The sequence below is a fragment of the Theobroma cacao genome, chromosome 7 (genome assembly GCF_053813885.1).
Source record: "Theobroma cacao isolate CCN51 chromosome 7, ASM5381388v1, whole genome shotgun sequence".
NCBI classification, from domain to species: domain Eukaryota; kingdom Viridiplantae; phylum Streptophyta; class Magnoliopsida; order Malvales; family Malvaceae; genus Theobroma; species Theobroma cacao.
The window spans coordinates 5,629,139-5,643,884 of record NC_142645.1 but is presented as its reverse complement, the minus strand read 5'-3'; the positions used below and the strand labels follow the sequence as shown (position 1 = coordinate 5,643,884).

Below are 14,746 nucleotides of genomic sequence, written 5' to 3'. Positions count from 1 at the left end.
CAATATTTTCATAACCAAAAAAAAAAAAAGAATTGAAAAACAAAACAAAATCGTCCCAACAAAAAACGCGGACCGTTTAAATATCAACATAAAAAAATTTAAAAAAAGTTGCTTTTTCTTTATTGTGATAAACTACTTAACTTGTAACTTTATTTAATGTTTCTTTTTTGAAATACAGGCCACTCTTTTGAGCACCTCATTATCTTCCCGCTTTATTCCAATTGGACTACGTGGCATTACCATGACCCCAAAGCCTTTTGCCCTAATGCAGCAGGCCAAAAAGTAATTTGAATATCTTGTGGGTCCATCTCATGGAGAATTTGCTCCTCTTTTTTCACTGTGAGACTCTGGGTTTAGTAAAAAATACCCCATATTATTAAAAAATTGACTATCTTGGTGTTGAAAAAGAGAATCTTGGCTATCTTAAGTTTCCCAAAGGGGAAACCTTTTAGATCAGTGAAACCGGACAACTCCAACCCAAGCTTTCATTTTTAGTTAATTTTTTTAATATTAAAAAATGTGAATGATGTAACCTTATGATGTTAAAGAATTCAGCTTTGATCCTAACAAAATATTAAAAAACAAAACCATAAGAGAAAAGTAACTCAAAGAGTCAAAAGTTGGTGAATGCAAACCTTTGCTTCTTCTGCAAAACCCTGAAAGCCTGAGACTTGGATAAATGATGGCATAATTTAAAGCAAGGAAATTTCTTCTTCTAGTTCCAAAGGATGAAAATTTGGATACCATTTTTCCATTTTATTCAAAAAGCATCTTCATTTCATTAAGAAAAATCCAAAAAGAGGAGCCTTTTCAAACTGTAACTGAACAGCGATCGGTCTTTGGTGTTGGGTCAGATTTAGAACAGTGTCAGCATAGAGATAGAGTAGGTCTAATCTAAATGGCAAATATAATTATATGGTAACTCCTTACGGTTTCCAAATTACTCATTTTCTTCCTTTTGGTTTTCAAATTTCTCATTAATGTCCCTGCAATTTCCTATTTCTGACTTATAAAATTGTGTATACTCTCAAAACATTATCTACTTAAAATCATTGTTATAAGATTATGCTTGATTAGCGGAATAGATAGAAATATAATAGAATAATTATTATATGAGAATAGAATAAAATAGAAATAGAATAGTTATTACGTAATTTGGTACAATAAATGAAATAGATAAGGAATAGTTATTATGGTTTATTGCAACATTTGGTTAGTAAAAATAACTTTAAAATAAGAAAAGAATAGAGTATAAAAAGATAAAAATATAATTTATTATGTAAATGATTATATATTTTTATTTTATATTATTTTTAAATATTAATAATTTATAATTTATTTAAAATATAAAAATTTGACCATTTAAATATTAATATTTTATTTATATTTTAATCATTAATATTTAATTTATAATTTAAAATGTTATTATGATTATTTATTTATTTTATTTTATTTTTTAAACATTAATAATTGATAATTAATTTAAAATATTAATAATTGATCATTTAAATATTAATATTTTATTCATAATTTAAATGATATTTTGATTAAAATATTAATAACTTTAATAAATTTTTAATTTTAAAATATATTTTTGTAATATATTACTATAAATTTAAACTCTTTCTTTTCATAATAATATTAATAATTAATCAATTAATTTTTAAAATTAAAATGTTATTTTTTACAATATATAATTAAAAATTTAAACTTCTTTCTTTTTTATAATAATATTAATAATTGATATTTTAAATATTAATATTTATATATAATTTAATCATTAATATTTTAAAATATTAATATTTTATTTATAATTTAAATGTTATTATAGTTCAAATATTAATAATTTTAATTAATTTTTAAAATTTAAATATTTTTTATAATATATAATATGTAATTTTTTAAACTTATAAAGGATATTTTAGATTTTATAATTTTTTGAGACTATTCCTTAACTAAAGAATAGTTGATACCATGGGAGATGTTGGTATTAGTTATTCTTTAGTTTTAACTTATTTTTGAGAATAATCATTCTAGAGGAATGGTTATTCTTGGAAGCATGTAGGAACCAAACAAAGGAACATATGTTCCTTAGGAATAGAGTAGAGGGGGAATGGCTTAGCCATTCCTCCAACCAAACATGCTATATAAGTGGTTAAAACCCAAAAATACAAGAAACATCTTTGCCATAAATGAGATTGTCCTACCCGCCAATGTAAAAAACAAAAGAAACAGAAGCATTTTGCAATGTTTAGTACATTGATTTTGATTTTCAAAAGACAAAAACTTTGGGGGGGTGGGGGGGACATGCAGTAACGAAGATGGTCCTAAACATTTAATGCATCAATCCATCCTTGGACAAAAGGGTGATTGAAAACTCTCAGGTTCGGGTTCTGCCACGCCCTTGTCCCATAGCTTCTTCATCTGGTCACCTAAATAACTTTGGACCACAAACTTTGAGTCTTTCTTTTAGTTATTATTTTGTCAAGTATTAAGATACTTCGACCACTGATATTTCTCCAATTTGAGCAAGCTTTTCCCTTATCATCAGCCAGCAACGTCCATTTCCTTATTATTGGTTACATGCAATGTACTCTTTGGTAGTTCCAAGCAAGCACATAGAATGGTGTGTATTTTACATTTACAATTTATATCAAAGGGTCCGATTTGCAAGTGTCTGTGAACTCTTTTGAAGACTAACTACTGTAGTTTGTAGTAGCCATTGATACTTCCTATCATGCTGTGTATAGTAGGTTTTAGCCATTGATACTACCCATCATGCTATGTACGGTAGGTTTTAAGTGTTCCAATAAGATTTACTAGATGAAGAAACTCCTAGTAAAAAACACAGGAATTAAGTGAAGATTTGACACGTTTTTCAATTAATCTTGAACATCCATAATAAATGGATCTTGCTCAATATTAATATCCAAATCCCAACAATTATTTTAACCAAAGTTTGTCACACCTGTATGAATGATGTGGTTAAGTTGCATTTAAGATTTTCTTATACTGTATCTATCTAATGATTTCTCCTTACATTAAGCTCTTATTAACCCTTGCTCTAGATTTTTCACATCCTCAAAAGCTCCATAAATTCATGCCAGAAAAAGCCATCCATTCTTTGCTTGAATCAGGATTCACAAGGGTTTTGTCTAATGATTTTGACTCAAGGTATGATGAACGCAGATCAGATGGTCCTTGAAGTTGAAGCAACATAAAATCTTGGCCTACCATTGTAGCTTTAATTTAAATGTTTGACATGACAAGACGAGGTAGAGTTTGAGACCAATTATGGCTCACTTAACATTGAATTTAAAGTTTATTACTAATTAAACAGGGTAATTTGTTCAATGAGGTAATCATTCTTCTCATAGATGAATAATGGAAGGAAGCTGTTATATCTTCAAAGAGATGGACCGTGAACATTATGATGACCTAGGATGAAAGGAAATTAATGAACCAAAGCCATGGATTGCGTTAATTTTTCTTGGTAGATGCAAACAGAAAAAAAATTGTAAAAGAGTGATTAGTCTTAACAATTATTTTAAAAATTAATAGTAAAAGTTATGTCTTTCTGATTTTTTCTTAGAACATAACGATTTAATACAGATTTCATTAATCGTTTCACTTACTGTTAATTGATTTTAAATAAAATATATATTTAAAATGTTTGACAATCATCAATATGGAAGGACATGATATCGATTCTTAATCTTTATAGTATAAGATAAACCAGTTCCAAAGGTAATGTTACCTTTCCATTTGAAAAGCTTCAGCTCAAATTTTTGTGATTTGCAGCAAACAGGCTAGTGCTGGCTGAGAACCCAAAATACAATATTTCATTTGTTAAGACATCGGAGATTGGGATGTTAATGGGTTGGGTACCCTATAATTTCGAGGTATCCGAACCCTAATTCTATAAAAAATCAACTATCCTAACCCTATTAACTACCCGAATAATTTTAAAATTATTATCTTAAACCTAACTCTATTACATTTTTACTACCCTATAATTAACTTTACCTGTTTAAAAATCCAATTAAATTAAAAAAATTATTAAAATCTTCTTCATAGGTACCCAATTATCTAAACCCGTATACATATACAATAATATTTCTCTGCGTATTTCATAAAATTAACTACTAATTAAATTAATGAAACAAAAATAATTAAATTTAAATTGAAATAATCAAAAACAAAGATCTTAAACATAAATTTAAATAACTAAAAATAAATATCCATACAACGATGCAAACTTAAATAACTAAACACAAATATCCAAACAAATAACATAAACTTAAATAACAAAAATATAATTTTTATAAGTTATAATTTTTATAATGTTAACACAAAATAAAAAATAAATATATTTATATTTAAACTATATATACTAAAAGTATTATAGTGTATATACAAAATAACAATTATATTCTTTATAAATTAACCCAATGTATATAAAGTATAGATATTAAAAGACATTACAATTTAATTAATAATTATAATTTTATTAATTATATGAATTTGTCCTTAGTTACATGAAATTTAAAAAAAATAGTTAGGTTTCAAAACTATTCTAATCTCACAATTTCTTTTTAAATAATTAAGTTTATATATTATAAATTTATATAAACAAAAGTACATATATTATTTAGTAATTAATTTATATAATAGTAATTATATTTTTTATAAATGAACATAATATATAATATAAAGTGTATGTGTTAAAAGACATTACAAGTAATATATTATAAAGTGTGTGTATATATATATATATATATGTATATATTACAATTAATAATTTTATAAGTTATCATTTTTATAATGTTAACACAAAATAAAAAATAAATATATTTATATTTAAAGTATATATATACTAAAAGTATTAGTATATATATAATATAGTAATTATATTTCTTATAATATTACTCAATATATATAATATATATTTGAAAACATTTTAGGTTAATTAATAATCATAGTTTAATGAATTAATTTAATTAACTATATGAGTTTGTCTTTAATTACATGAAATTAAAAAAATAGTTAGATTCCAAAACTATTCTAAACTCAAAGACTCTCTTTAAATATATATATTATAAGTTATAATTTTTGTAATCTTAACCCAAAATAAAAAGTAAATATATTTTTATTAAAAATGTGTATATTAGTAATTATATTCCTTTACAATATGATATGATACTCATATTATTTAAACATAATTAATAATCTAATAATATTTTTATTTATATATATTCATATTATCACATTAGTAATTTAACTAACTATATTTTTAATATATTTGTCAACATTTAATAAAGAAAACTGTTGATCAAGATGATACAAATTTTGGATGTCTTTCTTCCTTATCTGGATTCAATTACTTAAATAATAAAAAAATATATAAACAGGTTCGGGCCTAATCGGAGAGGTCAGGAGAAACATTGATCAATTAAGCTGAGTGTTCACATAATCAATCAATCCATACTTCATAGTTTGTTGACATTGTTCCATGCAACTTCATGTCATGGATAGACCAACCAGTCTTGTGATTTCTCTTTGTAGTTCGACCAAACCAGGGTCAAGCATTCGTTGTAAGAAATGGACGAACTAACAGATAGTTGGTAAGAGAAAGAACACATCATTTCATTTCAATGCGTGGCTTAATGATTAAGCAAAACAGGGTTAGATTCTTCCTTTTCCCAAATAAAAATGAAAACACATCATTTTAATGTTGCATTGCCAAAGAGTAACAAGCGTGAGGGATCAAAGCCATCAAAGTCTAACTGCACTGCATGAATGAAAGGATTGTAGAGCAAACATCGGTCGCAGTGCTTTTGGGAACTGCATAACGACCGAAGGTGGCGGCTAAAGAAAGTCAAAAGAAAGCAGCTTTCTAATAGGGTTAACTATGATAGAGTTTTCAACTGTATGAACAGTTCATTTTCAAGGCTGCTAGACTTCACAGGTCTGCAACACAAGGTACAAAGGAAATGTATTCAACCTTAACCACCACGAAGTATCATACCATATAAAATATTGAAATATGCAAATGAATACATGGTAAAACAATGGAGCTAGAACATTATGCTTTATACATGGCTGCTATATTTCTTCTTCGGTTAACATTATTGATACTGCAATTTTCTTGACAATAGGCAATGATAAACGTGCTAGATTTTGCTTCTTTCTTTTTTCATCACATTAAATGATCTCAGATCTCTGCATTTAATTTACGGCTAACAATAAGCTCTACAAGAATGGGCCATATCTTAGCAAATTACAGTTGCCGAGTGGAAAGAAATACACGTGATTAATCACAGAGAGATATTTCTCAATAAGCTATAAGCTTTAGCTAAATATGACCCCTAGCCATCTTCCTAAAAACACCAACCTATACAAAAAGAACCCACCCAACAACTCGGATCATATTTCACAAGAGAATCTGCAGCCAAATTACTTGCAGCGATCATCTTGATGATGCTCATCTTCATTTGCTGTTTACAAAATTTAGCTCAACGACCAGAAACAAATAACGAATTGGTTGATATTTGGTTCCCTTCTAACTGAACTTTTCTCATCTTTGCCTTATCAAGGCGTGCTCGTCGAACAGCTTCTTGGATTTGGCGATCATGATCCTTGAGCACCTGATCCATGTTGCCTGACGGAACTATTAACGGACCAGAGTAGTGAATTTTGTGACCCTTTGACCCATAACCAAGCTGGAAACAAAAATCATAAAAAGCATGTATCAGATACTTGAAATGGACATAAGTTACTAGCAAGCAACCAAAAACCCAAAAGCATGTTGAAATGCAGAAAACCAGAAAACACCGAATACAAGAATCAACAAATTATCACAAATATCCCACTTCACTACAATGAGGCTCTTCTTTAGCATGAAGTTGACCAGGATGATCAATCATCAAGGCACAAAAAATAGGTTCACCACTTACCAGAACTGGATCTTTGCTGTTACTTCTTCCATCTTCTTTCTGCTGCAGATTATGTTTCTGATCTTGTTGGATGAAGGATTCTGAAGCCTCCTTGAAGGATCCTGGAAATCTTGCAATCTTTGGAGCTTCTGATTGCGAAGAACCAGATCTTTCCCTGCGATCTTCAGATATAAGACTACTTCTCCTTGCTGCCACTAAACCTGACATCATTGACAAGTCAGCCCCAGTAGAAATTTTTGGAGCATCATCCAGGTTTTTCCCAGACTTTGCCCATGCAGCCCGGTGAGCCAGTGGCCCTGAATGTGAGGCTCTCTTGTAATGATTCCCCTGCGCATCTGCATTTGATTCTACTGCTTGTGATGGTCTAGGTGGATCTATAGGAAAGCCTGAGGCAACTTCTTCAGGATGAGGATTAAACTTCTCACTCCGGCTCTTAGAATTGGATTGACCTTGTCTTTTCTGGAATGTCAAAGAAATGTTCGTAACATCAAATTAATGTAACTGTCTAGAAGAGGCAAATTTGATAAAATAGAATAACAAAAAAAATTCAATTACTTAAGTAGAAAGCTTATAAGCAAAAACATGAATTGGAATTTACATCTATTTCATAAAGGCTAGCAAAAGAGGGGAGAAGCAATCACAAAATCAAGCAGCACCATATTAGCTACCCGGATATCTAAATCTAATCCATCTACTAGTAATAATCACTCAAATTAATATCATAACAGACTTCAACAAGCAATTCAGTTGGCCTAGCACCACATCAGTCCCAGCATTGTGTGGCATGTAAATGAAGAAAAGAAAGTTAAGACTGAAATTTTCTAACAAATAACTATCCATTTTCCAAATCTCTTTAGCCAACTGGATCATATTGATACAGAAGAATATAGACATGCCAAAAATAAATTAATAAAGTCAAGTAAAAGCAGATTGTTTATGTACTTGGAATTGCCCTACCCAAATTACAAACTGATAGGCATTTGTTCATAAAATGCCTATTTCCCAGGAAAAAACTAAATAAATAAAGTCAAGGAAAAATTATCAGAACTTTTTGGGAAAGGAATGCAAATTGGTCTGATGGAGAAGTGATAGCCTTCAGACCAGAAGGCATATGGTCAACGGAGATCATTGGAAGACATTTATCATGTTTTATGCTCTGCTTTATATGATGGTTGTTCAATGGTGTTTTAGTATTGCAAGCATGATGGTCATATGGATGATCACCAATTTACACTTTACTCCATTATTTTCCAGTTACTGTTGTCCCAGGAACTTCATCCCTTTTGGCTTAATTCAGTTATACGGTAAAGCATCAGCTAACTTGGTCATTAGTGCAGCATGAGCACTGCACCTCAATTGTAAAGAAAACAAGCCATCCACCTGTTACTTCAATCAATGAGGTCTCTCTACAACTTGTTAGTTATCATTTCTTCCCTCCTCTCCCATCCTGATTTTACTCAGATTTTCAGAATCAAAAGTTAGATTCTGCTTCTTTTCTTATTTTCCATTTTCAATTCCTTTATGGTTTAATTTATGCTTATTACACATAAGCGTATAACAGCCTGCCCTTGATTGAAAGAAGAAAAGGGGGTAAGAATATATATCTCAACCATGTTTAAAAACAGAGGGATAATTTAATAACATGTCTAGAGGAGGACTAAGCACTTAAAACAAGTCATGAGAACATGTCATTAAGCATTAAAACCAACCTATGTAGCAGGAAAAGGCTTAATTGCTGTTTTTGTATATCATTAAGCTTAAAAATCTTGTGAGTTGTGAAATTGATAATTAATCTGATATCCAGATGCATATGCTAGCTGATAATGCCCATCACCAAACATGTAGAGCACAAAGAAAGGAAATGGAAAATTATTAACTAAATCATAAGTTACCTGCATTGACAAGACTAGTTCAGCATTAGCATCAGGCGCTGGTATGGCTCGAGACTCTCTTGTTCCTCTCCTGTCAAGATCAGGTCTCTGGCCTTTGCTTCCTGCTGCTCCTTGTCTGCCAATACAAACAAAAGTAGTTTATTAGCACCTATACCAACCACTCAAGATTTCAGGCCATTATGGCGACAGCAGCAGCAGAACAGCCAAAGATGAGGATACTAGCTCATCCAGTAAAAATAAACACCAAGTTTACAGCAGTCCGGCATAGGCTGAGACTCAAGAGATCAAATTATTTGATTGCTGAACTGACATGCAATCATAAGTTTTTGGATGATCCCTTTGAAGCATTCAATTTTCTTTGGAAGTAAATCCTTCAAAAGTATCCAAAGAGTTTAAAGAAAATATTCCTTAAGAAGCATGAAATTTTCCATATAGCATAAATACTTTCACAGAAACAAACTAAGGAAGATTAACATTTGATTGTAATTACTATACAATATGCACCTTCTAACTTCCTCATCTCTTATTTTTGCATCAAACTCTTTGCTTGGGGGATACTTTGGCAAGCTTGAAGGATCACAGGGAAGAGGTTTCACTATAAAGAACTGCAAAACACAAATAAAAACAAGTCAAGTACACTAGATAATATAGATAAGATTAATAAATCATTACAACAAAAAATTATAACAATATGATTTAGGACTAAAATACAATTGGCAGTACTATACTAAAGAATCCATTCCAGAGGAAACTTCCCAAAGTCATAGTGACTTAGATGAGATGGTGATTAAGAAATGTTCTCTTGCATCCCAAGGCAGCAGGGGATTGAACACAACCTAGATGGTAAAACAAGTCAAGGGGTTTTGGTATTCAAGTTTCATATTTGAACTCTGGCACGAATGCTCTAAAAAAGCCTGACCTGGAGGCTCATGTTAATACATGACAAATAACTGTGATAGCAGACCTTTAGGCACACAAAAATATGCCCATTAATACCATTAATATTTACCCTGAATAAATGAAATATAGTAGAACAAAATTCTGATCCAGTTGTCAAACAAATAAGATGTGCAACTTGTCTTAGGATACTAGAATGTGTCCTACCCTTTCAATGAAAAATTATGTTCCCTTAACTACTTTAATCAACAATGATAAAATTCCTAAAAAGGAATATAAGAATTGAAAAGGCAAAAGAGCTACAATATAAGCATTGGTTGCATGTCATCTTGCTAAAATAATCAAGTCATTTTGCAAAATTCAACCTTCATTACCAACATTCACCCTGTGACACCATCCCCCTGAAAAAATAGACATGCTTGCAGATATGCATGGATTATCATTATCTAAAATTTTAATAGAAATTAATTTCTCAAAAACATTATACCTCACTCTTGAGAGCAGAAGTTGCAGATCCACGATCAGCAGGGTCAATGGAAAGCAAGGTCTCCATGAGTGCTAAAGCCGGGGCAGGGAATTCCTTAAATGTTTCTGCAACACAGCGTCTATAAGGCTGTTGGGGCTTAAAAATGGTTGCATGAGGCAACTTTGATTTTCTCCAATAGTCTTCAGACGGTGAGCCACAAAGTTTGAAAATTTTATGCAACTGCTCCACCTACAAAGCAGAATGACAGACCTCAAATCATTTAATTTTATAACCAAACTATTTCCAATTTGAGTGGACAAAACCACGTCAGATTGCCACAAACAAAACAAAGGAGACAACACATAATTGAAGAAAACTTAATAGCTATATCTGATTGCCACAAAAATATTCCTAATTGAAAAATGAGATAATGCTAAACATAAGAATGAACACCTATACTTGCTTTCAAAGTTCACATTAACAATATTTCCCCGGCCATACAGCCAGCTTATATGCATTGGCATGTCACCACTCAAATTCATTTGCACAAATACACATAAAAATTAGTATTACAGGAAGAGAGAAGCCCATATAACACATAGTGTACTAGCTGATGCACCTACTAAAAAAATTATTACGGTGCACTCTATCATAAGTTACACTAAATCTCCCATTAAAATAAATTCTTGTAACCAAGGCTATCTCAAATACCAGCTTACCAGCTTAGAAACATATTATTATGAGGACAACATGCTATTCAAACTACACCTACAAGAACCATCAACTCCCTAATAATCCCTGTAGTAGCACACCCTGATTAGATACACGGTAGTTTGGCACTACTAAGGAACAATATAAGCTTTTGAACTGGTCCAGAAATCTCCGAGAATATTTGACCAGTGGTGCTTATGACAGACCTAAGAACAATTAAAAAGTCTATTCTCCTCGTCAGCAGTCAGTATACACATAAAGGTTACGGGAAAAGAGTTCTCTCATAATCCATATCAATATCACTTCCTGCAGATGGGCTTCTTCCCCTCTCACACACACACACATATTCCACCATGGCTCTTACTATTCGATTCAGACGTTAGATTTTCCAAAGATTCTTGCATATCCAACAATTTGCTTTGAGCTATCACCATCATTGAGCCTGAACCTGCCTAGAAACATCCTAAAAGATATTTCCAATACATCTCAATCAAGTTGGCTCTCGAAAATATCATTAAGGCTAGACTCATTGAAGACTCCTGCATGCATATTCAAGTTGCAACAGCTTGCTTTGAGCTGTTTTGATCAAGCCTAAATCTTCCTTAAAAACCCCAATTGGGGACAGATGTTTCAGCCTCAATCAGTACCTTGGTAAAATCAGTATCATTTGTATAATAAATGCTAGGCTGCTATATGACTTGAAGTCTAACAGCCACATATCACACATTCTGTAGCTAAAATACATGTTATGCATCTCACATTACACAATAAAGTTTCTACTTAAGACTGTAAATGCTTAGCAGGAAAGCTTCATTTAATAACAAAAACACACCTCAGTTCTTCCAGGCATGATGGGCTTGCCAGCATATAACTCAGAAAGTATGCAACCTGTACTCCATAAATCCACAGCAGTACCATAGTAAGTGGCCCCAAGTAAAAGCTCTGGTGGTCTATACCAAAGAGTAACAACACGGCTTGTCAAGGGCTGACTTTGATGGGGATCATAAAAACTAGCCAGGCCAAAGTCTGCAATCTTCAAGATGCCATTATTGTCAATTAGAAGGTTGGAACCCTTTATGTCACGATGTAGGACACCACGGCTGTGACAATGATCAAGACCACATAAAAGTTGCTGCATGTAACACTTAACCTGCCCAAAAGTTCAATGAATTGAATGTCAGGATAGCCGTTCAATGAAAGCAAAATTTTCTGATTTCACAGAATATTTTCTACTTATTAAGACTGCAATATAAAAAAAATGCAAAATCATGTAATCCCCATGTTTATGGGAATAATCATTCTGGACCACAGTTACTACTTACCAACATGTAAACTTTGGAAATATATTAAATTGCAGCTAAGAAAGAATAATAAAGCAAAACAATCTGAAGTACCTGTGCTTCTGAAAACTTCAGACCAGGGTGTGAAGCAAGACCAGCCAAATCATGTTCCATGTACTCAAAAACAAGGTACAAGCTGCAAGACATCCTCGAGGTAACCAGACCTTCCAGCTTTATTACATTTGGATGATCAAGTCTACGTAGAATGTGAATTTCCCTTGCCATAAATCGAACACTCTCCGGCTCGAGGTTATCAAATCTTACTTTCTTCAGAGCAACAACTTTTTTCTGATCTAAATCACGAGCCCTATAAACATTACTATAAGTTCCTTGGCCAATCTGCATAGAAAATATAAGTTAAGGTAACAGGCATGATTACTAGCCATGAGAAACTGTCAACTTAAAGCATAGTGTTAGGTTATAAGATAAGAGAAATCACAATAAATGCCTGTGGTATACAATCAACAAAACATACTGAATTCCAATAATACACCTTCTTAAGTTACATTATCAAAATTAGACATCTAGAAGTCAGTAAAATGCCTCCAAGTATAGCTTTGTCACGTATGAGCTTGGAATGAAGATATCTTTATGATTCAAATTACCAAAACTACTAATTGGCAAGTCGCTTAGGAATTATGAATTATGATAACATGCTCTACAATCATTAACAGATGTCCAAATGGATTACAAGGAACTATGATTCTAAATATAATAGCAAAAATGTGAATCTCAACAATCAATGCAGAGACTAACAAGGAACTACTACAAGTTAACTGATAAGACAAACAAAGAAATTTTCAATGGTATTTGCGACAGGAGGACCAAGCATACACAAGAGTAACCAAAGAACTAAATTAAGGAAAGACATAATTACTTTATCTAGCTTCTCAAATGAGTCTGCACGCCGTGGTACCCATCCCCTGATTGCCTCTCCTGCCACTGTAGCTAACCAAGCAGGCCACCCTGCTGCCACCTGCTCTCCTTCTGTAGCTTTCGGTACGCTACCCATCCCTGGGTGTTGACTAACAACATACTCCATCTTGTCCCTCTTCCTTTCCAAATTCTCACCATGCACCCGAACCGCGCCATTCACTTGTTTATCAATCAACATTGTCCTCCCTTCATTGTTATCATACCGATCCTTTGCTCTATATGCTTCCTCCCTCCTTGAAGAAGTAGCCCTTGACACCCTAACATCCGATGAGGCCTTACTAGAAGGCCTCTCTCTAGGACTCTCCTTGCTATCTTCAATAGCAGAAGGCTTGCAACAAATGCAACCCATCATACACCAAAACCCCTCAACAAAACCTTCTTCAGTTCTTCTATAGTCAATAACTACCCCTCATTCCTTCAAGAACTCTAGTTTTCCGACCCTATCCTCCTCGTCCATTCCCATCGTACTCAAAAAGCTTAAAGACTCAACTAAAAAACTAAAACCCCAATATTCCATCCAAATTCAAATCTATTTGAAAATCTCATTGCTTCACCAACATTCAACCAAATGAATATAACCAAGAACCCAGTTTTCTAGAAAAACCCCAAGAAAGCTGCAAACTTTGCTATAAACCGAACATAGAAATGCAAATTTTCCAATCTAATTAAAATTGCATTTCTTCAACAACATTTAAGCAAATAGAAAAAATAAACAGAAGACCACTCTCTAGAAAACTCAATAAAACTACAAACGTCACCACAAAACTAAAAAAAAAGTGAAAAATAAAACTTCCAAAGAACAAGCTTCCAAGATAAACAAACTAATATAAATTCAATACCACCCTTGAAAATGACAGGTCTTCATACACTCAAATTTTCTTCAAACTCTCCTTTCCCAATCAAATGACTCAATACCCACAATTCTAAACTACCTAAAAGTCTCAAAAACCAAAAAATAAAAAATAAACAACAACAAAAACCCACTAAAAATCTACACTTTTTCTTTCAAGTACCTTTACGAAAAAAGCTTCTTTCTTTTGCAGTCCCTAGAGAGAGTTAAGTGATCTAGGGTTTGCAAGTAAAAAATTGAGAGAGAAAAATGGATCTAAAGCAGGCAAAGAAAAGAAATAAAATTGTTTTACAGAGTTTCTTTTTTTTTTTTTGGTCGAGTGTGGAAAAGGAGAAATTAATAATCCTGAGGCAATAATTTATTGATAATAGTATTTAACGGCGGGTATTTAATATTTTTCGATATTTATATAAAATTTAATTTTATTGGATTTAGGGTTTTGTGAAAACCAATGCGTTAAAAGACATTCTTGATGTGTTTGATGATCCCACGCGCTTTTGAAAAGGAAAGAGTTTGTTTGTTATGGCCTTGCTAAATGGTCATTTTTATTTTTATTGTTTATCTATTTAGGGAATAATTTCCTTTTTTAGGGTAAGAAGTAAACCAAAGCAATGATAAGTTTTCTTTTTTGCTTTTTCTCTTTTTTCTTTAATAATGATTTGCCTTTAGGATTTCATAATACTGATTAATCATTTGCG

At 31.9% G+C, this 14,746-nt stretch overlaps 1 protein-coding gene across 1 annotated transcript; it reads right to left on the bottom strand.

Moving 5' to 3' along the window:
• Positions 1–6,162: 6,162 nt before the first annotated feature.
• On the bottom strand, positions 6,163–14,379 carry LOC18593989 (Protein kinase superfamily protein). Its single transcript, XM_018125120.2, has 8 exons — positions 13,140–14,379; positions 12,317–12,601; positions 11,755–12,072; positions 10,233–10,460; positions 9,353–9,453; positions 8,849–8,963; positions 6,957–7,415; positions 6,163–6,722 (listed from the first exon to the last, which is right to left on the bottom strand). Exons 1-8 carry the CDS (start codon positions 13,548–13,550, stop codon positions 6,516–6,518), a joined length of 2,124 nt encoding a protein of 707 aa, XP_017980609.2. The 5' UTR covers positions 13,551–14,379; the 3' UTR covers positions 6,163–6,515.
• Positions 14,380–14,746: the final 367 nt, after the last annotated feature.

Excerpts from the sequence above, each read along its gene's own strand:
- LOC18593989 (XM_018125120.2), bottom strand. The coding sequence starts at position 13,550 with ATGATGGGTTGCATTTGTTGCAAGCCTTCTGCTATTGAAGATAGCAAG. Across the intron at positions 9,454-10,232 it reads CTTCTGCTCTCAAGAGTGAG|TTCTTTATAGTGAAACCTCT; the intron begins GTATAATGTTTT and ends TGTGTTTTGCAG. Across the intron at positions 8,964-9,352 it reads AGAGATGAGGAAGTTAGAAG|ACAAGGAGCAGCAGGAAGCA; the intron begins GTGCATATTGTA and ends TTGTATTGGCAG.